The following is a 27,352-nucleotide window of genomic DNA, read 5'->3' on the forward strand; positions in this document are numbered from 1 at the left end:
GCCTCTCTTCTGTGTACATCTTTAACTACCCAGCTTTTCGAACTCTCCAGTTTCTCAGTAACTACTTTTCTACTTTTTTTTTTTCTTCGCAGACCTTTGTTATCTGTCAATTTTGATTGTCAGTTTTCAGAACTAAAAGCTCCTTTCATTTTGCTTCTGTGCACAGAAGGCATTTCTACTGCCTGCATTTCATTTATTCTTTATCTTTCATTCTTATTTTGACTAACCGAGAGGCTCTGAAAACCTGCTGATGTGGTACATTACACGTTAACACAGCCCAGCTCCTCAGGTACATGAGTCCAATCAACTTGAGAACATTGAATGCTGGTAAGCAAGGTGAAAAGAAGGCTCCCATCCTGCAAAAATAATGTCATTTCAGTGCTCAGTATTGCTGGAGCAATTTTTATAGCAAAAAATGCATGGAAAAATAGGTAACTATCAACAGACAATCTCTTATTACAATAAAGTATAAAAATGCATGTGTAATATCCTACTTAAGTAGGTTTAATTGGGAATTATCAGACTTAGTAATCAACCCACCGACCAAGGACAAGAAAAATCACTTATGGATTACATACCAGATCATTCCTTGATTGTAGACCAAATGCAGTACATTCTCTGCAATTTTGAATTCTCCATATTCTGGCTACAATAAACACAGTGTAGGATGAATACCTTACCTTAATCCTTTTTTTTTTTTTTTTCCCCCAGATCATTTATTATAAGTATTTGACTGATGCAGTTGTCAGACAGCACATAGCCTGAAACGTCCAGATCAAATACGCGGTTTTGACAGGCAGTGAGAACACAGTAAAACCTACTCTGTAGCAGGGGATTAAACTAATTCCTCTCTAATTTACTTCACTTCTTTATTTAAGGACAAAGAACAGACTTCAGCCTTTCATGACAAGAGCTGCTTGCTAACCAAATATTACTTAGCTTAATTTTCTTAAAGGGCTATATGCTTTTGGTTCTTGCTTCTTGGACTACTATCTCCGTTATGGATTGTGTGACAGCTACAGAAAAGAGGATGTGGGAAGCAACCCATGCCCTTTGTTTTCAAAAGGCCAAACTACTCGTCTTTCTCTCTGGGACTGTTACATCATCTCATTTTGGGAAAAACAAAATTTTTGCACCACAACCATGGGAGCAGGCTTGAGAAAATCACCCAATCTTAGCATTTATCCCGTGCCCTCCAAAGAGAAACTCAGTGTGAGCTGTGCCTTTATAGACATGTGCTACCAAGAAATTATTTATCTGTTGAAAGGCTTTAAGAACATCCAGTACTAAGGGAAGGATCCTACCTATCTTTAGCATCGTAGTTTCATAAAATAAAAGCCTGTACTTACAAACTTGCTTTCTAGATCCCAGCACCAACAATCGCTTAAATATCGGACACACAGTCCACGGAAAAAATCAATTAGCAGGATGCTTGCAACTGTGAAAATCATGTCGATGATTGACAGCTTTAGCATCTCCTGAAATACATATTGTTCCAACACAGAGTCATTCTGGAAAAATATGCCTCGCATACGGCTCTTTTGCATTTATGCTTCTATTTCATATTTTGGCTCCAGATTAGTACCCTGATGAAATATGATTTGAATATATAACTTGTTGCCTTTTAAGCTTTTCCTGTTTGACTTCTTTTATTTGCCTTTGTTCTGGCAAAGAGAACAAATATAATCAAAATTCCAGTGTGCCTTCTACTGCTTGCAACAATATAACTGGTCATAGTGGCTTCAACCTTTTTTTCTGATGATTGTTCTGAAAATTTTACTCTGTTGAACTCGATGCTTTATTATCCTCACCGTTGTAACACACAGTGGATAAGTGCTTCACAATGAGAAATGCTGATTCTTCATACAAAAACACAACCCAATGACAGTAAGATCACCAAGCCATAACAGAAATCTGTTTAGTGCTTACAAAGGAATAGTTATTCCTTATTTGACCCTTAAAAACACAAAATTACATTAAAAAAGATTGTTTCCAAGGATCTCTAGCCCATTCTGAAAAAAAAAAAAAGAAAAAAGAAAAAAAAAGAACACCAATTAGAAAAAATACCCGATGCCTGTGTAATAGGGAGAGTGGCTATACAAGAATAGAAGTCAACCTAATAAACCTGGGAGGAGATTTTTGCTCCTGACGGTCAAGCAAGACCTTTAATACTGCTCACTCTGGAACAAGGAGCTAAGCAAGTCAGGTGCACACTAGCGTCATTCTTGCTCCATTGGCCTGGACACGAGACATGTGCAGCACTGACAGAGACCAAAATGCATCAGGATCAAATGACAACTTTTGTCTTATGCATCCTGTTAAAATACAGTCTGGGTCAGTATCATGCATCTGTAGAGATCTGCCTGTGCAGAGCTGAAGACAGAGACTGAAGCCCGACAAAAGGACATTCACATAACACTAAACACATTGTAGATACTGAACAAAAAAACAAAGCTCGGATCTGTGGCCGTATCATTTTGCATAGTCTTCGCTCTTTCTACACAACCCTTAGCTAAAATTCCAGAATTTGCACAAAGAAAACCTTTAAAATTGAATACAGCCCAACATGATATTAACTTTTTGGTCAAATATGGATTAGGAATGAATTGATTAAATAATATAACAGTTACATACTTGGCCAACATAGGTCTCCCAGCACTGATCCTGTGGGTTCTGGGTATTATAGGAAGCTGTTTTGTTAACCTGTGAGTCAGGGACTGTCAAGCTTTGAGTGTGAGACTCTTCCGATGTGACAATGCTGCTACTCATAATTTGTACATAAGGAATAGTTGTAGATAAATTGTCTTCTTTAGAAAAAGTTTTGGTTGCTAAGAAGGCAGTAGAATTACTTGCGTTGTTGTTAACTTTGGAGCCCTGAAAAAATAAATGTCCTGAGAAGCTGCATTTTCAAATGCTGTTATTACTTGCAATACATACAAAAGCCCCATGCCTTCAACAAGGCATACATACACATAAAGACATTTCTTCATGCATTTTCAAGCAGCAATTAGGTGACTTTCAAGTAGCTGCCAAAGTCCAGATGCAATTTTAGGACAGCACTAAATGCTGAGTGGAGGTCAAATATTTCCAACTACCTAAAGTGCTGACTTATTTGAGTAGTCAAACAACGCACATAAATCTATTTTCTTACTATACATCAGTGATTAAATGGATCCAATTATCCTAAAAGAATACAGGTATTTGCAAAAGAACATTACAAAATAAACTTTACAATCCTATCAAGCCGTAGTGTTTTTAATACTTTGATTTGAAACTAATTTTCACCTGACTTGATATATATATTACAACAGAAGGAATTCTATAATAAAACCTATATAAAATCTATAAAGCCAACTAGTTTTACACATAAGCAAATATCATCAAACTTACAGTGTCACTCATGATATTCACTTTATCCAGGAGAGCAATGATTAAACTGTAGAGATTTCCCAGATACAGAACAAGAACTCTGAAAACAACAAGAAAGAGATAATTCCATGGGATATCAATGCCAATAACCTTTCTCTTCTATCCTCTGGTTTGTCTGAAATAAAACTTGTGACCAGAATGCACCTTTCCTCTTCCTCCCTTGCTTTTTCTACGCTGCAGAATGCCCATACCTGGCCAGCTGAAAGCGAAGTGTGGTTCTTGGATGATACATCTCTAGAGCTGCCACAAGTTCAAAAGCAGAGGGTGCAATCATGGTGATCAGTGACACGACCACGCTTACCTACAGAACAGAAAGACGCAGCATTTTGTAGCTTTGCATGTTGATCTCCTGTAGTGCCTTGACTAATGACTGAAATACTACTGCATATTTTAGTGATTGATTTTCTTGAAGAATATATGTTAAACGGTTATTATTGACATCAGTAATAACAGCAGATGAGATCCAAAATTATAGATCTGGAACATCACTCAGGAATTTTTACTCTAGATAGTTAAAGTCTAGCTTTCAAGTTATTACTTTATTAATTAAATTATGTTTGTTGAAAATATAAACACAGCATCTTCCTCTGAAATTGAGGAGTGTCTTCTCCATATCCATTCACTTCTTATTCTCAGCAGCCACTTGTTCCTCTGAACTGAAATATTCACAGAACATTCAGTACCCTTCAGCTGAAATCAATAGCCATTGTCAAAGCTGATTCCTTTCTAACAGTTCTTTCTAGTCCCTTGGGCCAGTGTTCGCTCAGCGCAATCACGGGCACAAAAGTAGATTTGTAAGTGACAGCGGAGAGTTTATGCTTTGTCCTCATGAAATAAGGGGCAGCTAGAAGCGCAGTCTCTGTGAAATGAGGACCTGCAGCACCCCCCTGTCCGTGTCAGTTCTGCTGACACCTCAGTGCAGAGCAGAGACAGCCAACAAGCAAAGAGACCCAGGTAACCACAGCTCTGCCCTATTGCTCCTCATTTCTCCTGACTCATCTCTCATGACTTACACCTCAGTGCACACTATCACTATGGAGAGCCTCGAGACAATAATGCTGCTTCTAACACAGTGGTGACAAATGCAGCATACCTCATTTTTTTCCCAAAGAGTCAATTCCTTTTTGGCATGCTCTAACCTTTGGGATCGATCCACGACAAAATAAATGATGTAAATACTTCCAGCAAGTGAGAGAAGCACAAGGATGTTTGCAATAATCCTTAAGCTTATAGTGACTGCCCTGAAAAACAAAAAATCACACAGCCAGTACAGTAGGCTGTCTTATGACACCAGGGGTCTTTTCTAATATGCTTTTTTACAAGTATGAAATGAGTACATTAGCCCTGCTATCTGCATTGAAGCAGTGCTTTGGAAAGTATCCCCAATCTTATATACATACAGGTTTTTGGTTTTCTTCTTCTCCTGCTCCTCCAATATAGCTTCCTTGAAAGAAACACAACATTATGATTTTAGTAGCGTTCAGCAAAAATAACACGTGCATCTTTCGCAGTAAATATTAAGTATATTAATAAAAAAACTTCACATCCTGGAAATGCAAGTAGATAAATGCCTCTTTGTTCTGCATAATGTTTTGGAAGTGCTAAGGGAGCTTAAGAATTGAAGATTTCTGAGAAATAAACATGCAAGTAATAAAATATTTGTGCACTTTCAGCCACTTTTGTCTCTTACTGTGCTGGACAGGTCCTGCTAACTTGTGTTGTCGCAGTGGTTTCATGGTCTACTAGTAGAGGTTTACACCACTGGATCCTTTTTGCAGGATGTGCCTATAAAATCTCTGAGTTAGTAATATAATACACAACTGTCAAAAGCTATCCTCAGTCACTGAAGTAACTAAATCTCATTATTAATTTGTCTTCAATGCAGTTGAAGTAATTTGGTTTAATGATTTATAAGAATACACTAAATTTATGAAGTAAATTGCTTTTGAGGAAAACCATACCTGTTTTTAAATTCTAAGTGGAAGATATCTGTATTTAATTCAACTTTTTAATATTGATAGAGATGTAAGGTGTCTTTGGACCATTTGTTACAGAGAGATGAAATAAATCCGTGTTTTTACATTGTTAATGTAACTTTGATTCTACTGTTCAATGAAATTGCATCATGAGCAAATTTGTTGCAAATTTTCTAGCTTCCTGTCACACATATGGTGGCATTAAATAAAACATTTCCCGAGAGGAACACAATGGCCATGTAGGGACACGACAAACGGTATGAAAAGGAGCAACAGCATCAGCAAGTATGATACGACTGCATTACCACACAGAGGTATGATACCAGCCCTCCCCTAGGCAAAGACATTCATCAATGAACACCAAGAAACAACAGAGTGCAAGGAAATGAGAGGAAAAGCATATTTAACTTCCAGCTTAACAAACAATTCAGTTCTAAAAAAATTGTGGGGTGGATGCTCACCCGAATGCTGTTAACTATGGCAGCAGCTTTGCTCTCTGCAGCCTCGGGATTTCCTATTAAATAGTCCCAGGCACAGAACAGTCTCCAACAGAAAGTGTAATTTTCATCAGAGGCACTTGCTAAACTCATTCTTGAGTTCTTCGCCATTCTGGACCAAAAAAAAAAAAAAAAAAGAAAAGAAAAAAACGTTGATGATGTGTGAAGATGAGTATCAAGTCAGTGGTTTGGTTCATAGTTTTCAGTTGTCTTTGTTTTAGAACCATGAAAATTTTGTGGCAATTGGTGTCATTGCTGGAAGTTCTCTGAAGAAAATAAAATAGGGTGAGGCTGCAAGAACGAACTTCACTTTTGTCCTAGTGCACAAGTGACTCAGGGTGGAAGTGCAGTTTGGTATTTACATTCTTTATAGTTAATAAAAAAAAAAAAAGCAAACCTATCTCACTAGAGCTGTGAGCTAAAAGGGTTTTAAGATCTCCAGGTAGGATCCAGCTAGAAAATGCTGTAACATATCATCACAATTAATGTGATTATGAGCCAGTCTGGCAAAACTAATGATCATGCAGAAGATCTGCTTGTTTTTGTTTTGTGTGTGTTTGTTGTTGTTTTGTTTTCATCCTCAAAATATATGTTATTGTCAAATAGAAGCCCAGTGCAATTTTACTGAGTTTGGGAAAAAGAAAAAAACACAACACCTACTTGTCACAGTCAAGAATGCAGAATATTGCAAACTCTAAGAAATGAAATGAAGATTAATAGCTTATGAAAGAAAGGGCATCTAAAAGGACAGTGTTAAAAGGACTACAATAATCTGGCAAGCAAGAAGTCAGTGGGCTAAATCAGAAGGAGAAAAGCTAATCTGCAGGAACTGCAGATGTGTAAATCAGTGCCAAGCGTATCAGTGACCCCGACACAAACTAGCAGCTAGAATAAAAATAAATGAAAAGGGATCAGTTTTGAAACAGAGAGTTATTATAGGCAACACTAAAAATCACCCTGGACCGCACTGTGCCAGATAAATGGGTATCCAGAAGGGAGGAGAAAGTGAATTGAGAGGATAGAGTGACCTTGCCCTTCTGTAGGCACTGCACATTCCTGGATTTATGGCCAGCACTTAGTCTTGCTCTCTTCTAACTCTTGGCCCTTAAACAGCAAAGGAATTAAGCTCATGTTTGAATGGGATACCACATACCAGCTGAAATGATGCAAAGGATATTACATCTATGAGAGCATTTTTATATTTGTGTTTCAGTAGATGGGAATAATAATGCTTGAAAGCATTACACGTAAAATCTAAATTTCTGTCATAGCAATATTGAAACCAGTAAAGAGGAAAAGAGGAAAATTTCCAGGAGAGTCAGACCTAACTCTATACAAACATAAACCACACGGATCTTCTGTGCTGCCCTCCTTTTATAGACTGGGAAACCGAAGAGGGAGAAGAGATCAACAGCAAGATAAAGAGCACGCTATAATTAAAACCAGTCTGCCACCCTGCTATTAGCAGGTTAATAGAGCCATGCAGGATAAAGGCAGAGGAAATGGGATAAATACACCATTAACTGCCAGAACATGTAAGCTTATGAACGGCAACAAACGGGAAATCTTACTTCTTTAAGAGAATGATGAAGCTGTAAGCAAACACTGCCATTCCCACGAGGAAGTAGGCGAGGGGCAGCCGGTATCCTGCTTTCCCAATCTTCCTGTCCCGACCATAGTAACCGTAAAACAGAACGGAGTACTGGAGGTAGCCCTGCAGAGAGCAGAGTCGGTAAGTAAGGTCAGTAAATAACGGCTACAACCAAACAGCGAGGGGTTTAAAATAAAGAGTGGATTTAGCCTTGCCCCCAGTGACCAGATGGTGTCCAGATCTTGAGCAGAGGCGATGCGCTCCTTGGGAATGGTCTTGCTGACTGTGCTGCCGAAGGGCGCTCCGGCCAGCAGCTGGGAAAAGAGAGACAAAGTCTCAAAAACTGTGTGAGCCCCTCCGACCCTCAAAGGCCTGCCCCCCATTTGGTATATCAGATAGCGAGGGCTTTGGTCACCCTGCCCCAGCTAGCAATTCCACGAGAAATCCTGCATTCATTTTCCGCTAAACCAGATTTTTTTTGGCCATCTGTGGTCTACCTATGAGGTAATTTAGTGCTCTGCAGACATCTTCTAAATGGCTGAAAAATGAAAAGAGAGGTCAAGTGAAATCATTAACAATACATATTTAAAATGGACAAATATAGTTCATTTCAATTTAAGCATTTTAAAACTAAATATAACAATATTTGATCTCAAAATAGGACTTTAAAATTAAATCCACTTTTACTTACAAAATCAAAAAAATGAAAATGAATCTTTTCCATTTCAATTTACTTTTTTTTCTTTTTTTTTTTTTGTGCTTTGGGGGTGCTTTTCTCTTTTATCATCTTCACCAATGTGAAGAAAAATGAGACACTGACATGTTTCTGGTGACATTATTGAAACACAGGTTCGGTGGGGCAAGATAACATTTATTAATTATTTAACAAAGTTAATAAATAGCCTTATTTGTATGCAAGACCTAAACAAAGTTATGTCTGTTCAGACTTCTAGAAAATGCCTTCTAATGGACAATAAACCGGAGCCTGGACGCAAATGTTATGTTTTTCTGCCTGTAAATGACATTAGCAGGACCTGAGTGTACTCCACACCAGCTGCAGCTTTTAGGATTTGATTCTTCATTTTAGTAATCGGATACAAACATATTCTATAAAAGCATTAGTACCATGTTGACAAAATATAATCTCTAACACTAATAGAAAAATTCTCTTACCCTTTGGCAGAAAAAAACCCTCTTAACAGTGGAATTTATTTTAAATAATTTATTTTAAATTGATGTATGCCTTTAAGTGTGGCACTTGTTTAATTCAGAAAGGGAAGTGCAACAAGTAAGCATTTTTCTGCAAATATTAACCATACGTTCTTACCTCTGGTAAGACTACAAATGCTCCCGTCATTATGGTAAGTACAATATTGATTCCAAATAGCCATCTCAAGAAGATGAAATAAGAGGCAACTCCAGACCCAAAATGACCTTAAACCACAGAAAATAGTTATCTGAGCTACACAGTATATAAAAGCTCATATCATTTATTCATGAAGTATTACTTGAAGACCAAAGAAAACCATGCCTCATTCACGCAGTGCAAACAGCAAGGTCGTGAATATGTTAGCATGTCAATGTGGAGAACACAATTCCGACACAAACTCTGTTGGAGAAGTCTGATAATTACCAGCAGCATTTACACAAGAAGCTGCCACACTGGGTGACATCATGCAGCCATTTCCTTTGCTGCAGAAGCACAGAGCTATGTCCCAGCTCACTGGGAGGATGCTAAGCACTGCCCTAATCCATGTCAACGACACTGACACCGGGGCTGGCGAGGCAGGTTGTATGCCACACGTGGTCCTGGGCACATCTGGGCTTGGCCCAAGGATGCTGCCCCATGGACTGCAATAAGCTATGCCCAAAGCTTGCTGCTCTTTAAGAACCACAATGGGACAGAACTGATTTTATTTTTTAAAGCTACCCCAAACTAAGGTCATAAATGAGAACTGTGCAGTGTCTGAGGCAAAGTAGAAAAAAGGAAAGCTCTAAATGAAAACTGTGTTGCTGCTCAAAGTTTATGTTTAACACTTCCTCCCAAGTACTACTTTTTCAGTAAACCCAAAAGTAAATCATTTCAGCAAGTGCTTTACTGTTAAATCCCATTAAATCTTTATACTTACTCTCAATTTTTTTTATTCTCATTTCCCAAGGAATAAAGATGACCACAAAATTATATGCAAGTCGAAGAAACTTCCTCCAAAGCTGAGGAAAAAAAAAAAACACAAAGAAATTTGACAATTTTGGATGGAAAAGAAAAAAAATCCATCAGAGCACTTTGCTCACCTCTCTTTTATCTGGTACCACAAGAAATACTGCAACTATTAATTGCTGTGGTCTCAGAGCATGTCTGTGGGGTTGAGATGGACAAAGCAAACCACGGTGAGTTTTAGAAACACGCAAAATGTGAGAAGGCACAGGAGCCCTTGACCTTGCTTACTATCAAATCCTAACAAATACGAGGGATTTATACACCTCTGTGGGTACAGTCAGTAGCCATCAACCTGCACCTTTGACGCACAAGGGCCAGGCATACAGAAGCTGATGGGCGCTGTTCCCCATCGCTGCCCCTTTGGGCTGGGGCTGGGGCTGTGGAGGGAGATGCTGGGGGAAGCAGCTCTCACTCTGCCTGTGCCCATCACCCCCTTCTCCAGCCTGCCAGATGGGGTTTGGTTGCAAGATGCCTGGAAGAGCATCACAAGATGACTCCATGGCATATGCCTTTAGGGTAAGAAGTTGCAAAGATATATAACTAGACCTGAGAGTCAAAAACAAAACAAAACAAAACACAACCAAGATCCTTAAGAGGAATTCTACAGGTCCTCTAGATCGACCAAGCCAATACAAATCAGTCTCCATATACTTTATGAGGGAATCCCACTGTACTAAACATAATAAATTGAATTTCTAGGGCAAACAAATGAACGTACAACAAATTTCAAATTTGAAGAGAAGTGGGACACCAGTTTTTCTCAGAGGACAAATAAGCTTTTCATAATTCAACAGCAGTAAATTCAACAACTATATTCTCATCTCTGCACATTGCAATTGGCACCTACAGAAGAACTGTGCTTATGCTTTGTACAATCCTTATTCAATCTCCATATTTTGGCATGCTCAAAGCAAAGCATCTTCCTGCACACAGTGGGATGTGCACGTAGGAAAAGAAAAGATCTGCATGAGCAAAACTGAGAGTAGACTTTGATTTGTTGAATTAGAGCTATAACATGACAGTATCAATAGAAAAATAACATTTGTATATCTTATTCATTATAAAGTACATTTCACAGTACAGCTAAATATTTAAAAAACTCTATTTTAGTCAGCAGCAGTGTCAATATTGTATCATGAAATCTCATCTCCTTAAACCAAAGAGAAGTAAATCACATTTTAATTACTGAATGTATCATCAATCTTTTTGGCCAAAGTTAATTAATTTTTATGGTGATGTGAGTATTTTTATTGCATGAACTGGAACTATTTTAATTAAAGAAATTGTAGATGTTGTGAGTTGCATGGGAATTGCTAGGATTGCTACTTTCATTTGAAAACAGGATTCACAAGGCTGAGACCGGAATCAAGTAGCTTGCACCAGTTATGTTGCAGTTTTATAAAGTACACAAAGATGTCCATGTACTTACAATTATAATTAGATAACCATCATCTCTTTTTCTACCTATTACATACCTGAATAAAACAGGATAATTATACCCTTATAATCCAGAGTATGGATATCAGCAGTAAATGTAAATGTAAAGAAAAAAATAAATGGGAAAACAGTTGAACTGAAAAACAAAATGCCTTCAGTGCCAATGTCAAAACAGTAATAAGTAGTTTAGCTTCAATTTTTATAAATACCATCAGGAATGGCTTGTCCAGTTATGAACAGTGTGTATTTTGCCAATTTTACAAGCTAATTTAAAAATGGATACACTTAACAGCTTCAGTTGCCTTCAGACTGTTGATGACATCTTACAGGTTGATGCAAACATTTTGTTTTTAGCTCAAACATTAAATTCGTATTCTGATGATCTAGTGCTTGTTTTTACTGTGGTGCATTTTTAGTCACCACACTATTTTCTAAGATAACACTTCCAGTTTAATAAACAATTCAGCTCATTCTGTTATACTTATTATTATTAATAACTTAGCCCTGAAATAAAGGCTATATTCTTTAATTTGTGCTGGAAAAAAGAATATCCTACACATAATAAGTGGTGCTAATTAACTTCTGAATTATATCTCTATGCAGAATATCTTCAAGCAAAAGCATGCAGTAGACGCAAATAAATTAGATACAGGCTTGAATCATTGTGAACTCTTAAGATGAAATCTTGATTTTGTTATAGAAACGGGAATAAGAACAAGAAGGGAGCCCAGTACCTGATTTACCAACACATACTGCAGACCCTTAGCATGTCTCTTTCTAGTTAACATCCTACTTCCACTGAAGTCCAAGGTATGAAACAGTATTTAACAGCATCTTACTTCCACTGCATTTGCCATACACAAAAAGGCAGAACAAGAAAAGATGAGACTTTCCTCCCTCAAAAAGTAGTAGTTTTAACTTTTGCTGTGTGCCACCATAACAGAAAACAAGCTACATGCAGCCTTTCACTTGTTCACACAAATAATATACATGGTGTTCTATTTTACTGTTACAACCCTTACTTTTAGAATTAAGATGAATTACATCATTAAAAGTCTACTCATTATGATGACACAAATATTCTTGACTGCTTAGATGACTAAAGACCTCTTCTCTGGTCGTTGCATATTAAGGACAAATTCCTATGTGTTATTAATTTCCAGCAATTAGGGCCAGGGTCTATTTTTAGTGTTATAAATAGATTTGCTAAGATTAGATTCAAATTATTTGAGCATTATGCAAGCAAAAGCTTTCTTTGACAATGTATTTACAATAAGCTACTGTAGGATTGTCTTCCAAAATAAAAGCTAGACACATTTTTCATACTAAACCATTGAACTGTGGCCCCACAGTCTGCTGAAATTGCTCTTCAGAGAATACTGACATTGTATTGTTGGTATCCCATTCCCATCACCCCCTCTGGCAGACATCAATATTCATATATTATTTGAGAAGGAAGCTTATCCTGCGTTAATAGGTGATCCACTCCTCACACATTAAATGAGTCTGCAAAAATGTAATTACTAAATTCACAATTGGAAAAAAAAAAGGAAAAAAGAAAAAAGAAGCTTTTAACTCCTTTCTCCTCCCTCAACAGAGTTCTTGAGATAGAGATTGGGACAGCACAGAAAACATACACTCCTGTGAATAAAAACTGCAGATGACTATAGGTATAGAGAGGAGCTGTAATTTAAGAAGCAGCAGACATACCTCTGCACCAGCAGCTTGGTAGCCTCTTGTTCTAGTGAGCCTCCCTTCATACTTCAGCACAATCTCCTTTGCCTGTCTGCAGAAGAAGGTGGAATCTTGTTTTACATTGATGCCATTACTCTGAGCCCCTAGCTCTGCACAGGCAGCAACTAGTAAAGTGCTCTGAAACGCTGTCATGGACTATGTCACACCGTAAAATCCTTAACCAGGCAAAGCTTTTTTTCTTTTCATACTGAAGTTTTTACTACCACTTTAAAACCACTGAGAGTTTTGTCTGAGAAAACTTGACATTAAAAACTTTTACTGCAGGGAGAGCGCTCTCTCCCTCTCTCTCTCTCTCTCGTGTGTGTGTGTGTGTGTTTCTCCCATGTCCTTTTAATTCAAATCTTTCTTAAAGCAGCACAACCGAAATGACTAAAATAAGACAACTGTCCTGACAGCATGTTTAATCGTATGTGAATACATAAGAATATGGTATAGAGCTCTTTCAAGATGCAAATAGATTCATATCCGATCCTAAAGGTGCTTATCCTTGATCTTTAACTTCAGGAGAAGGTGGATGAGGACCACAGGAAACTCATCAACACAGAAGTCATGTAGGAGCAGGGAGACATCAAGTCGCTATTCTGTGTAACAGAGAAAAATCACTTTGTTTCCAAAATTAAGCAAGGATCCTATTGCTGCTGGGACTTCCTCAGGACTACAATGCCATCCTCGCATCAGACAGTGTTTTAAGAGAAAGAGGCCTGATGAAGAGGAAAAAGAGCAAGTCCCAAGTAGACCATACTGTGAAAGACCTAACACAGTTTAACTGAAAGAGTTGGACACCCACCTTTTGCATTCCAAATATGGCAGTGTTAATATAACTATTGAGATCTTAAGCTGTGAAACATCATGACTACACCAAATGTGCCTACCAGCATGCATTACTTACCGCCATTTACAATGTATTACCTGAAGATTACAACCAGCTCTCAGGTCTCATCAGAGCGTACTCACACCGTGCTTTCCTAGCCACTCTTAATCATTTCTGGGCTCGTTCCCTTTCAGCTTACACTGGAAAACTGCAGCTGGAAACACGGTCACAGTCAGTAAGCCTGAGAGCTTCTGTGCAAACACCGTTACCTGAGCGCCCGCAGCTTCTGCCTCATCGGCCACGGCCTGCAGCGGATGTTGGACATGATCTCCTTCTGGTACTGAATGTTCTGAAAGATCTGCTCGGGGTCGTGGTTGTCAGCCTTATCCTCACTGATATCCTCATCTGAGTTGCTGACGGTCCAGCACACACCCCATGAAATAAAAAACAAGACAAATTATTACCCTCCAGATCCCCAAACTGTTGATTTGTACAGCACCCAATCTGTGGGAGCAATATGACAGCAATAAGCTAGGGAACTTGAATGACCTTCTTGTTTTTAGGGTTGATGAATAATTCGGATGATTTCCCCATCTCTAGGATGTGCCTCTTCCTCCCCACCACCTGCTACTCAGTCATAACTCATCCGTGCTCCCCAGCAGGAATTCCAGTCTTTGCTCTCCCAGCCTTTCCAGCCATACAGCTTTTACATCAGGCTAGCAAGACATTCTGTATATTTTTCTGGAACAAAGTGCAGTCTAAACATTTCCAGCAAGAGCACTTAACATTCATTTGCTTGCCATGCGGTGTTGGCCTTTTACTTTGATGGTAATAATGAAGAAGTTTTTCTTTGTTAAGATGAGGGGAAGAAATGCTAAGAAATTCTTGCCCTTTGCGCCTGTTCTCTGCTGGGAGGACAGGAGTGTAAGACCCCAGCACACCAAGAATTACATATTCCTGTAAAAAAAATTGTGTTCCAATGCAGATTTCTGTGAATGATTATTAAATCATCTTTTCTGATGCTGTCACCACATTTGCTAAGCTACAGCTCTCTCATCCCATTTTAAACAGGCTATTGTACCTGACAGCAGCAATATTCACTCTTGCAGGGACTCACGGCTAAAAACCTGTTGCCATGATTTCCCCTTGCATGATGTGAACAGAACTGAACACTTTTGAATCACTTTGAAATAAATCAACCTAAACGCTTTCTTGTAACAGCATTCAAAGGATATACGTGGTCAGATTGCTGGTCCATTGATCCACAGTCCTCACCCTGACCTTCGGTCACAGTGGATATTCAAGGGAAATTATAATACACCGGAAAAGTATAGAGAGATTTATTACCCTGCTATACCCTGAACTCACTGGAGTTATGCTGAAGATGTTTATGATGCAGTATGAAATATTACTTTTATGAGAAGAAAAAAAGAAGAAAAGAGGTTTAAAGTACATCTAAAAATAGAGAGAGGAGTGATTTTTCTCATGCTCCTTTTCACGTTACTACACTCTGCCTAAATGAAAGGCAAAAGACAAGACCCCACATTTCTGCTCAGTAAGGAATATTTGCACTTCAGGAGAGAGCAGGATGCCTTACCTGTGGGGTGGCTCCTGGTACGTGTAGATGCTGGCGTGCCGCTTCACTGTCTGGTACTTTTTGCAGGACTTTGCAGTTTTTACTGCAGCAGCACCTGGAGCTGCTGCCATGGTGGGAGCTGCCGCCAGCACCAGGTGAAACTCTGCCACACTAGACGAAAGCCTTCAGCTCACTGGTCAGCTGTCTCCTAAGCAGGCAAACGTTATTAAGTAGAGAGCAGCGAGGGAGTGCCGAGCCCTGATCAGAGGATTGCTGCCTGCGCCTGGTGCTCCTGCAGTGGCAGGACCTGAAGCCTGGCAGTGCGTGCATGCCTTAAAGCGGCAGCACACAGCAGCCAGGGTGCTTTTAAATGAACTTCCTAGAAGTGAGGTAGGGAACAGGATCCAAGGGTGGGCCAGCTGCAGTCCTTAAAGCAGAGCCAAGTTTCCCTTGTGACGGATGAGGTGATCCCTCAAAGTGCCGCCCCACCAAACCAGGCTGAATCACGCTGGGTGATGTTTGCAATGACCGCGCTGGAAAGACTGTCAGCATTGCTTCACGTGTTTGAGAGAAAGTTCTTGCTCGTGTAAAGCAGGAATTGTTTGTATTTTGGTCTTTGCTGACAGACAAAAATGTGATGGCATTTTCCCACAGGACTACCAAGGGGATAGCCCTGCCACAATGCAAGAGCTGCTGCCCTCCTGGGCCCTGGCCCCACCTTGCAGCGTGACCTGCACTCACTGGCCCTGGATTTATGACTTCTCTTTTGGAGGCATCAAAATACCTGCCATTCAGACAAGTACATGTTACCAAGCAATTCACTCTTTCTCAAAACTTGTAGTATCTTAGTTATTTTCAATTCCATTAACTACTGTAACTTTTTCGCCATTTACTTTATGCATCTTCTCAGATTATCAATATTAATAATTATTCCTAGAGCTTAAACACAGGAAAATATTGTCATCTGATGTTCGTTTCCCATTTCTTCAGCCCTACTACTTAACTAATTTTATTACAAAATTAATTTCATAGATACTAAATGCACACCTAACATGAAGTCACTTTAAAAGTCAACGAATGGATCAGTGATGGCAGTTTAAGGACCTGTATTAAGTAACTACTATCTTTCTCTCACTTTATTCAAGTCCTGGGGCCAGTTCTTGCATTTTTATGCCTCGCTTCCCACCAACAAATACAGAATATTTCTGCATTTCACAGGAATAGCATGCAATTTATCACAAATTTTGAGGTACTCTGTGTCTATCATATGATGATTATGTATTATTCACAGTAATGCACTTCATTAACAGTCATTGTGGGCATAAACTTCCTAAAGTTCCTATAGTCAACTCCAACACCACCTCTCCACGGTACTGGTATTGGATTGTCAGGACAGAATAGACTGCTCCAAGTTTTGTTGGGACCAGCAACTTGCCACATCGTCAAGTGAATTTCCAGAGCCTTTCTCCATCATAAAAGTTACAGGTATTTTAGGTCACGTTATTAAAACAGAGCAAAATGGGCCAAAAAACCACCTTTGTTATTAGATTCTATGGACATAATTTGTTGCTCAGAACTTGGGAGGAAAGGGATGAGTTTACAGAGAGTTTTCACTTGTTCCTAACTTGGTGTTTCTCTCTGTAATAACTCTGTGCACAATGTGGCAAAGGTTTCGGTTGCATAAATCAATGGTCTGTTGTAGTTAACTTTTATTTGCAGCCTCTGACAAGAAAGAACATTAAGTTCTCTCTGCTACATTTCCTGTAGAGACGCGCACAGACTGCTTTTCCCCTTTGCCCTGAGCTAATCAAAAATACTGCCACTAGCTGAGAAATCCTACTTTTCCATTATTATGGTTCAGTCCATTGTACTATACTTATTTAGCTAAATAATTAAGGGACTAAAAAGTCACAAGCCTCATTACCACACAAGTATCTCTCAGACCATAAATAATGAGGCTTGTGAAGCCCAGAGCTCCAGGTGCATCTTGTTTGAAGCCTCACCAGAAATCTGGGACTTCCATTAGCACAAAGGGGAAGAGCCACAGAATAGCTCCAGAAATGCCCCACCGAGAGCTCAGTGAAAGCAGGCACCTGTATTCTGCACCACTCCTTTAATTCCTCCTTTTGTCACATGTGCATGGCTTCTAAACATAGTTAAAAACGTTGGTGGAAACACCACTTAGCCATGTTCTATTTACTCTGTAGATTTTTCTCTGAACTCAACTCACTCATCCCAACCACATTCTGGGCATCTTCTGTACACACCTCCTTCGGCAGCAATGGAGACTAAAGGGTGTAGGCTCCAGTATTCAGCTTCCCAAGAAGAATGGAGCATAATAATCCTACTTTTTCTGTGCTGTATTTTATTCTTTTCATAGTGAATTCTGTAAAACAAAGGTTGTTAGATCTCTGGCATATCAAGCTACCTGTGCCTTACCTAAATTCCCCAGCCTTGGAATGGCTTTGTTGTTTGGCTTCAAGTTCACAGGCCAGAAGCAGCACCCTAACATCCTCTCTGTGCATCAGACCACCATCAAGTGAAAGCAAGCAGCCAAAAGGAACATGTTTCAGCCCAGAACCATGTCTCCATCAAAAGACTTATCACCACTTTCCAGCTGGAAAAACAAACAGAGGAACTATTCTGGATGCCAGAAAAGCCTTTTAAAGCTTTGATGTTCAGTCAGTACTGCAAACACACCCACATCACCACTTTTGTGACCTGCTGCAAGATATGCTTTCAATTTTATAATCTGAAAGCAATGAAACATCAGTTCAAATATATTTTCTGGGTTGTAGTTAGTTATTTGCTTTGCATTTTGGCCAGTGGTACAGCAATGGGGACCAGATTCTGCCGCTTTGCTCAGAAGAATAAATGCCTCTCTATTCAGGACAGCCTACTAAAATCCATTAGTTTGCTACTTATTCCAGCTATGTTTAGTCATTGCTCTCCTTTAAAAAAATCAAATATTTTCCATATATACATAATTTCAAACAATGCAGCAACCTAGCATCCACATGGCTGTGTGTCACCCTGTATCATATGGAGAGACTATTCTGGGCCAGAAGAGCAGTGCAGCTTTGTGTCCAGGTAACAAGCCCATTCCATCAGCACTAATTGACTGTTAACGTGCCTTTATTTTTTATTGACTAGTGCCAGTTGGTTAATGCTGAAGATCTCTGCATAATCCATTATCAATGTAACAACATGCCCTATGAAACTCAGTGCACCTGAAACTTATTACACATTTAATAAACCAAAACACACCCTTAAAACTGAAGGCTTCAAGCTAATCAAGATGGTGAAACCTAGATAAAACCTGAAGCACCTGACACCTGGTGGTATCTTTACAGTAAGCTGACCTTGCCGCTGTGCTGGTCCTAACAGCCAGGGTATCCAGCTTTAGGTCTTCATTTTGTGGTTTGCCTGCACCACAAACTCCAACAGAAGCAGAATAATCTGAGAAAGAGCCCTGAGTAATGTGACAAACATGTAGAAACATTAAACTCACGTCACTGATAGAGGTCTTACTAAGGAAAATTTCCTCCCCCATGGAAAATAAGTTAACACTAACATCCCAAATCCCTCAGAGAGCATGATCTAGACCTCCAAAAACAACAGGAGAAAAACCTGTCCACTTCTCCCTCTGTATTACAGGTCCTACTTCTCACCTCTTGCTTGGCTTCCAGACACACCAGTTTTTATTTGAAGAAACGACATGGGAGATTAAGACTTCACATCAATGGCAGTTCCCAGGGATTGCTACATTTCACAGATAAAGCGGTGTCCTTTTATGCGATGGTGGTACAGCACTACCAAAGACATTAAAATGCTAAGATTAATGATTTATATAGATTTAATTAGCTTGTATATCTTAACGCATCAACAGGGAACATATTAATTTCCTTTCCCTTTGTTAGAAGAAAGCCCAAAGTATTAAAACAAGGGGACAATTTAAGCCTGACATTTATATGGCTCTAATACTGCCAGTGCTGGAATCACATATGCAATCTGAAGTTACTACCAAACACTAAAAGCACAATGAGCAGCCAGAGACTCATGAATTCAGAGCCCATCTGACAGGAGGATGCAGAGTGCTTTTTAAGAGACAAGAGAAAGCTGGCTTCAAGAGTTTATCCCTGATGTTGGAGGCATCCTCCGTTACCCATGACCTTTGCAATAGCCTCTCTAAAGAACTCTAGGATTCACTCGGATCACAAACAGGGTTCAGGTTTGGCTGTTCAGCTCGGCAAGCAGTTTAGCAGCCTGCTTCAATACGCTCTGTCGAATCCAGAAATGTACTGGGGGTTGTTTTACTGTGAATGAATACTACAATTGTTATAGATTTGATTTCAATTGTCATTAAGTGGATGTAAAACAGGATGTTAAACTTTTACTGCAACATGTATAGTGGCACCTCTCTGTGCATAAAAGCAAATCTCACGTTTGATGCATAGGGCCATGTTGCATTTTCAAATACTTAGCTGGGGAAAAAACCAAAAAACACACAAGTGGGTAGACTCTGCACATAGAAAATTGGAGTAATTGGAGCTATCTTCCCCATGCTTGTCCATTCCTATGAAGATTCAGTTTAAATCTCCTCTTTCTTTCAGCATTGCAGTCAAACTTGGACCTTTCCAAAATGTTCTTACATGGGAAGGGGACATCCCAATTCTAAGGTGAAAATTCAGAAAAGACTGATGTTTTCAGTGGTGTCTGTAAAAGAAAAAAAAAAAGTACTACCCCTCCAGATTCTTAAGTATATAAAACAGATGGTGAAAAAAATACTCAGAAACACTGAAGAAAGAAATTTGTGCATCTTTAAGAGAACTAATTATCAGTAGTGCTAAAAAAAAAATCAGCTCTGTAGAATACAGTGATAGGTAGTGATGCTGTTCAGCATTCAGGTTTGTGTGAAAACACAAACCCCTCTTAGTTTGCGAACATTTACTTTTAGAGCTGGAAGAGCTATGATCAGAAGACAAGCCAGTTGGACTTCAAAGAAATACGTTCCATTATCAAATTATAATCTCAGTTCACCTGTTCAGGCCCCAAAGATATTAGAGATGCACAGCTGGATAAAAAAGCAGATATGGGATTTCCTGGGTAATGTTGCCAAAGCCATTGTCTTCATGAACTGAGAGTAAAATTAATCTACTGGACTCTGTTAAATCATCGTCTCCCCATGAGTTTGTTTGGACAGCTTAATTTCATACAGTAGGTTTCACTCTTCAATTTCTGCATGCTCATAACTCTTACTGACATTTATCAGACTTGGATCAAGGGGAATACTCCCACTGCAGTTCAATTTTCTCGTGAATTCACATCCCACATAAAAAATCTTTCATTTAAAAAGCTCCTTATGTAGTTAACTGATCTTACATCATCATAATAGGTATATTTTTATTCATTAGATGATTACCATGACTATTAAAATATACATTTCTGTGACAGTACAAACCACAACAGAATACATCAAATTCAGAAAACCGTCAAGAGCAAAATCAGGGTAATGCTTACACGAGCATTTTAAAGCCTAACGCTGACAGTGGCGAAAGACAAAGGGAGCCACAAGCAGAGCCAAGCACCCGTGGTGGGGCAGACCATGTCCCACCAGCTTTTACAGCTAATGCAACCAAAGCACAAGGCCTGCAGCGCTGCCCTGACGTGCGTGACGCTGCCCTCCAACTTGCAGCTTCCTACTTTCAGGTAGCAAGAAAGTAACTGGACACCTAGATAAACTTACTTTTCAATTGCCATAGGCCGTAGCTACTACTTCTATAAGGGAATCTGTGTTTTGTGCAGCTTTGTCTATCCAGCAGTATGACGTGCATCCTACAGACATATTCATTTCACCAGAGACCTTTCTGAAAGCACTGTAACTAAATTATTTTCCAGGCTTACGTGAGTCATTACAAGCCAGACCTAGGAGTCATTGAAAATGCAGAAGACAATTTTATAACATTAAAAGAGAAAGGAGAGAGGGGAGAGAGAGAGAGAGAGAATTTTCACTTTTTTGGAAGAAAAAAGAGGAAAAGAAGATCAAGAATTTTCACAATGGCAAAAAGTAACCAAGTAATCAGAATCCCCCCCCCACTTTTTTTTTCTTTTTTTTGGATGAGATTAAAACTTTTGCACAATTGCTTCTAATAGTCTGCAGGGAACTTATTTGTCCATTAGAAAGTCTCATTTTGGCTCAGAATGAGGTCATGAAGAGCTGTCAATGTTTTGAAACACAGAATGGTTGTTTCAATTCAAGTTGGTTTTCATTGTCCTCCAAACATTAAAACACAGTTTTGCACCATTTCTAATGCTCACTAAAAACACAACTTTGGTTTTGCAATTCTTTGAAATACATGGGATGCTAAGGAGAATTGAAACAGGGTAGTCAGCATTTTTTCCAGCAAAGGCAAGGACTTCTGTGCCCCAACAGAAAAGCCTCTGAACTTCCCATTTTTCATGAGCTGTGATCTCAGAGAGGTCAGGAGGAACACAAAATCCAGATCTACTTAATTGACTGCATAAGGAATGTTATTAATTCTACTATAGTATGACATAGGAAGACACTTCAGATACACTATAGTCATCTCATCAGCAAATAATCTTTTGTCCACGGAAAAATCCCAAGCACAGCTATTAAAAGTATTGTCTGCAAAGACATGAGCTTGTTCTCCAGGATACTCCAACACACAATTCCTCAGAAAAGCCAGGTGCACCAGCCTGCAGTTACATGATCACCTGAATTCAGCACCTCTTCACAGTACTTCTGGCTATACTGACCCACCTCCAAGAGTAGGTTTTAGCAGCTCAGTTCTTTGATTGAGCTCCCATTCAGCAGCATAATCCCTACTGTGAGTGCAGGAGAGGTGGAGGGAATGAACCAAGGAGGATACATCCAGTTGGGTAGGCTCATCCCTTTCAACAGTAGTATGGATTTATGTCAAAAGAAAGTTGTAACTACCTGAGAATTGTTAAGGCCCACAAAATCCCACTGCAGTAGTTCTTTCACAGCTTGTGCCTCTTGTAGAGTATTACCTTCAAAGTTCTGGCTGGTCCCTTCCTTCCTCCCTTGGAAATGTACCTGATTCCTCTCTTAAGCTTGTCTTATTTCCTTATTCAGTCCCAAACTCCTTCAGCCAGCACAAACTTTGTTTCTTTAGACCAAGGAGGCAGAGCAAATCAAACCCAGCTTTCAGCCACCAGTGTGCTCATTGGAAGTAGTCTTGTGGCCCATTTCTGTTTCTCAGCGCATGAAGTACACAGTAAAAATACAATGAAAGACAGTCAAGCATATACAGAGTTTGCAATATTAAACCAGGATTCAAAAGCTCTACCTAGACAAAATCCACAAACCATCAGAGTCAACTGTGCATGATGAAGATATATAATATCCTTTGCCTGGAAAACAAATCGAGCTGATTGTCTCTAGATGTAATTTAGACCAGGCTGGTGATGAGAGAAACTGGCAGCATAATGACTTAGTTAGAAGAGTTTTCTAAGGGAAAAAAACGTATTTGACATTACGAAACACATTAGACATTAAAAAGCACATTAAATATATATACTATATATTCAATATACATAAATATAAATATATTTACATTTATTTTATATATATAGATATGTGTATATATATAAAATATATATAAGAAATATAAATACATCTAGCAACATCAAGAAACTGCCAAGGGGGAAACTCTGAAAGTATAATAAAACAAAATACCAAAGCCTTGAAGACTTCAAAACATTATGCACTGGCACAAAACCATTCTTAATACCTTCACGCAAAAACAGTGTGCTAAATACCACAGTAATTCAGTAAGATTTGTCATTCCTTCTTACTCTACCCATAAAATACGCCTCAACTTCTAGGAATAATGATGTTAAGATTGATGTTTATTAAAAGTTTCAAAATGTTTTTGTTTTATGCAGTTTCTAAAGTGCCCTGTTGCCTGAACTCCCCTTGTATTGGATGACCTTGAAAGTGCCTGAGTCATGGGCAATTCTAGCTGCCATCTAAACAACCATCCTAAATCATACACATTGTCATGTTCTCATTATCTGGACTTTGTACTTTCCTACCATGGAAGGATTTTCACATAAATTATACAGGAAATGAAGCAAAATGTAATTACAGTGTCCAACAGTTCCAAGGAGATAAATAGCACAAGGCATGGAACACAGTTGAACTGTCAGCTTTCAATAAATGTCACCTGGTAGAAAGAATCTGAATGCAACATATATCACTAAGCCACCCGCTTTGGAATTATATTATCTCATCACAGGAATAAAGAGTTATAAGGTTATGGCAATTTCAAACAATCAGCATTCAAGCAGATTTCTCAAAGGGACTTTCATTCTTTGCTTTTACACATCCCTATTTGGACTTTAACATATACTAGCAAATTCTATTATATTTTATTAAATTGAGTTATACCAATGAAAACATTTCTAGTAAGGTTAACCCAGACATTTAATAATCCATTAGCACCCTCACTTTTTCAATGTAATTTTTCTCATAATAGCTTTTTATTCTCAAAAGGAAAAGACACAGCTGTAGAGCTTTAGAGTATTCTGAACTCATGCTATTGAGCCAACAGAAGAACACTGCAATGATGAATAAAATCACATTCTTGCCCTTAACTGCAGTGGATGATAAGTCAGACCCACAGCCTTTGCATTAAATGTTCGTAGTCTAGTTTCTAGAGGGGAGCACAGAACACCATCACATTTTCTAGGGGGTATTCTTTCTTAACCTATTTTAACAGGGTAAAGATCTTGGGTTTTTGCTTGTCTGGATTTGGTGGGCTTTTGTGTGCACTATCCTCCACACAAAAGAATTATAAAAACAATGCAAAAAAGCAAAATATAGTTTAAAACACTAAGGAAAGTATTACAAAATTGTAATATCTCTGCATTTCAAATAATCCTTTCATCCAAGGGCCTCATGATGCAAATACCTAAGCCTTACTCTGCTATTGAATTGTTATCAACCAGGTTATTTATGTGGAGTTTTGAGCCCCAAAAGTTAGAAAAAGCTCAAATTATACAAGCAGCATAGAGACTTTCTCAGATACTGTGGTAATGATTTTTTTCTTCCTGCCAGCATGCATGAAACACATGCTGTTTTTCTTAAGAGTCTATTGTGCTCATTGGTCTCATGGTATTTTTATATGCCTAGTAGGTGGAATGTTTTGAGAAACAGACAGTATGGGCTTAGCTAAATTAACTTATCTAAGATTTGTTATGTGTTGTGAAGATTCATATGGGCAAACCCTAAGGCTCGGCTCATGCAAAGCAGTTTAAGCCTTGGTAAAAGGATTGTGGATCACAACCTACCGTTAATATTTTTTCATTATTGTTGTACAGCAAAATTAGACTGATCAGCTTCATGTTTTGCTCCCCTTTCTTTTTTCCTGCTTATCTATCATGTGATTGTACAGTTCTCCTGTACTCACAAAAAATAATTTTCACACTTTAAAAAAACCAAAACATATGTTCTTTTCAAGGTTTTAAGATACCCAGTTCTCTTCATAATTTAAAAATATACCCAAGAATAAATTTAACCACAGAAATTGTATCAATGGAATTAAAGCAATTTTTTTTCATGTTTAGTTAAATCAGTGCCATCTCTTATGAACTTCTAAATCATCTTAGCTGTAACTAATACTGATTTAATTGGTAACTAAAATCAGGTAACTGGTTTAAATACCTAAAGAATTAAACTGAACCAACTCTACGTTAGGATGTTATTTAATTCAGCCTCTGCAATTTGTACATACAGACAGACCTTCACATTTGCATTTTAATTTAAAGCACATGAAAGAGTCAGAGAACACACCCACTCGAAGTACTAGTCTATGATCTGATCGGTTCCTTCAGAATGTGCACCCAGCTCCAAGGGGATGCCATGACTACCAATAGGTAAGAAAAGGTAACGAAAATAAAATCTGTAGGAAAAAAATAATCAGTGAGAGTTCTTATAAAAAAAAAGTCTTACTTTTATCAGCAAAAAGATTTTCCTTTGAGGCTTCATTTCCATTATCACACAGTGAATCTTCTGCCATCACAGACACAGATGTTCCCCTAAGTCTGCACAAATGCCAAAAGCTCTTTGTCTTAAAATCCACTCTGGAAGGACTTCACTGTTATTGAGGACAGATTAGCAATTTATTTAGTAATGTTCCTGCATCTGCTGCTGGTCCTGAGCCTTTCCCTTCAATGTGGTCCAAGTCAAGTGCTATAAGAAATGAGCCTAGAAGAAAACAAAGTATATAATGAGCTTCTTACAGGCAGAAGCCCAGAGAAGAAACAGGGTGCAAATGATATGCTGTTTTTATTTGTAAACATAACTGTGTATATCAGAATTTGATGCATCTAGGCATGAAAAATAGGCCAAGGACCCCTTCATCTGCCTGTGACAGTAGGCTAAATACAACCATAATGCTGGAAATAAACCGGAATTTGCTGGTCTGATTGAATTGGTAATTAATTTCACAATTAGATGCAGTTTCCAGAAATGAAAGCCATCCATCCACACTTCTCGTTACACGTATAAGGATAATTCCCCCACATAAGGAATGGCATTTCTAGGGGGAACTTACAGGACTTGGCACCTCCTTCTCTGCTGGAGGATTCTGGCAATCAGCACGCTTTTTCTTGCGGGGAGAGCAGAAAGCTCCACCATGTGGTGAAGTTGCTTCCTTGTAAATTGCTTGTTACCAGAGACGATGGTTTCCCTTTGTAAATGTGTTTTAACCCTAGTAATATTTAGATTAGCTCTTGGGAAAACAAACAACAGATTGAAAAGATTTTTTTTTTCAGCTAAACAAAAAAACAGGTGGATAGTTTATTAAGACGTATTCTGACCTATTATTTCAGCTATCACAATTTCGCTTGGAATACTTAAAACGTATTGCTTGTCCATTTGACTAGAACACAATGACAATTACAGCCTCTGAACTAGTAATTGGTACAATGGAGACTCTAGATGTACAGTCTATTCAAATAGCAATCATCCTGATTCATACAAACTTTGCTGATATTATCCCCCCCCCTTTTATTTTTACTTGTAGTACACTTGTGACAAGACATTTCTAGCTAATAAACTGCTCCAGATCCAGTTTTACACTCCAGATCTAGTTGCACAGCAAGAGCAAGGGATGGCACTGGGAAGCTCAGGCAAGATGAGGAATACTAAAGTCACAGAAAATGAATGTGAAATTCCAGAAACAATTAAATCCCTACATGAAATCATTTAAAACTGAAAATATATATTCTTCAGATTCTTTAATAAGAAATGGTGAGCAGTTAACTATGAATAAAAAAGATAGTCTATGTAACATATAAGATACATTTATTTCAGTTATTTTAATGTATTTTATTTACTTTATATCCTTCTTTTTTCCTCACTGATATAGGGTGCATCTCTTTCTCTTGTTTACTTTCCTTTATTTTTAATATTTAAAACATTTAGAATGTTTTTACTTCATCCTTTCTGCTGAACTCCTTAGTAAGCCTTTTAAGCACTACTTCTTCAGTGAAGCATAAATATTCAATGCCCTATTAAAATGTTCAATATCTGTAGATGGCTATAGAGATAAGTATTATTGTTGTTAAGACATATTGACAAGAAAGCTAAGTGAGTGGACATTTAGGCTCTCATTTAGGCTCTGGTTCAAAACCTTATTGAAGGTGTTGTTTTTTTTTAATTATTATTATTATTATTATTTATTTTTTCCAGTGTGTTCTAAGGCCTTTAAAATGCTCTAGCAGAACACCAGGGATTCCAGCCATAAAGACCTTGAGAATATTACCACCATTTACTGATTTCCCAGTTTGGAGTAGCGGAAAAGGTAGCAATGCAACAGAGTTTTCTTCAAAGTCTAATCCCACGCCTTCTTACCTAGAACAAACTCATCCATTTACAAAAGCAGCATCCTCTGTGGAAAGGTGAAGCTCTCATAATAAATGAGATATTTTTGAAACTAAAAGAGGTGTCTGATTCAGATGACTAGTGCATATACCACATTTCCTAGAAATGTGTAACATGACTCTACTGT

At 38.4% G+C, this 27,352-nt stretch overlaps 1 protein-coding gene across 9 annotated transcripts in view; it reads right to left on the bottom strand.

The window, feature by feature from the left end:
* TMC3 (transmembrane channel like 3) overlaps positions 1-27,352 on the bottom strand; it is a 283,611-nt gene that overhangs the window by 6,601 nt on the left and 249,658 nt on the right. Inside the window, exons 15-35 of one of the 9 annotated variants that reach the window (XM_067003575.1) lie at positions 25,291-25,545; positions 22,326-22,785; positions 21,037-21,215; positions 18,962-19,102; positions 17,730-17,907; positions 15,312-15,498; positions 13,984-14,127; positions 12,859-12,934; positions 9,623-9,704; positions 8,821-8,927; positions 7,709-7,807; positions 7,474-7,616; positions 5,867-6,014; positions 4,830-4,873; positions 4,523-4,670; positions 3,621-3,730; positions 3,391-3,469; positions 2,635-2,874; positions 1,350-1,478; positions 579-646; positions 228-356 (exon numbers count right to left, since the gene is read on the bottom strand). In XM_067003575.1, coding sequence (XP_066859676.1) covers positions 228-356; positions 579-646; positions 1,350-1,478; positions 2,635-2,874; positions 3,391-3,469; positions 3,621-3,730; positions 4,523-4,670; positions 4,830-4,873; positions 5,867-6,014; positions 7,474-7,616; positions 7,709-7,807; positions 8,821-8,927; positions 9,623-9,704; positions 12,859-12,934; positions 13,984-14,127; positions 15,312-15,421 — 1,856 coding nt within the window. In that variant the 5' untranslated portion in view covers positions 15,422-15,498; positions 17,730-17,907; positions 18,962-19,102; ... (1 more) ...; positions 22,326-22,785; positions 25,291-25,545. Of the gene's footprint in view, positions 1-227; positions 357-578; positions 647-1,349; positions 1,479-2,634; positions 2,875-3,390; positions 3,470-3,620; positions 3,731-4,522; positions 4,671-4,829; positions 4,874-5,866; positions 6,015-7,473; positions 7,617-7,708; positions 7,808-8,820; positions 8,928-9,622; positions 9,705-11,882; positions 12,148-12,858; positions 12,935-13,983; positions 14,128-15,311; positions 15,499-17,557; positions 17,677-17,729; positions 17,908-18,652; positions 18,763-18,961; positions 19,103-21,036; positions 21,741-22,325; positions 22,786-25,290; positions 25,546-27,352 lie in introns of those variants that run through there. The other 8 variants (XM_067003572.1, XM_067003574.1, XM_067003571.1 and 5 more) reach the window with 8 other exon arrangements.

Source organism: Anser cygnoides, chromosome 11 (genome assembly GCF_040182565.1).
Source record: "Anser cygnoides isolate HZ-2024a breed goose chromosome 11, Taihu_goose_T2T_genome, whole genome shotgun sequence".
NCBI classification, from domain to species: domain Eukaryota; kingdom Metazoa; phylum Chordata; class Aves; order Anseriformes; family Anatidae; genus Anser; species Anser cygnoides.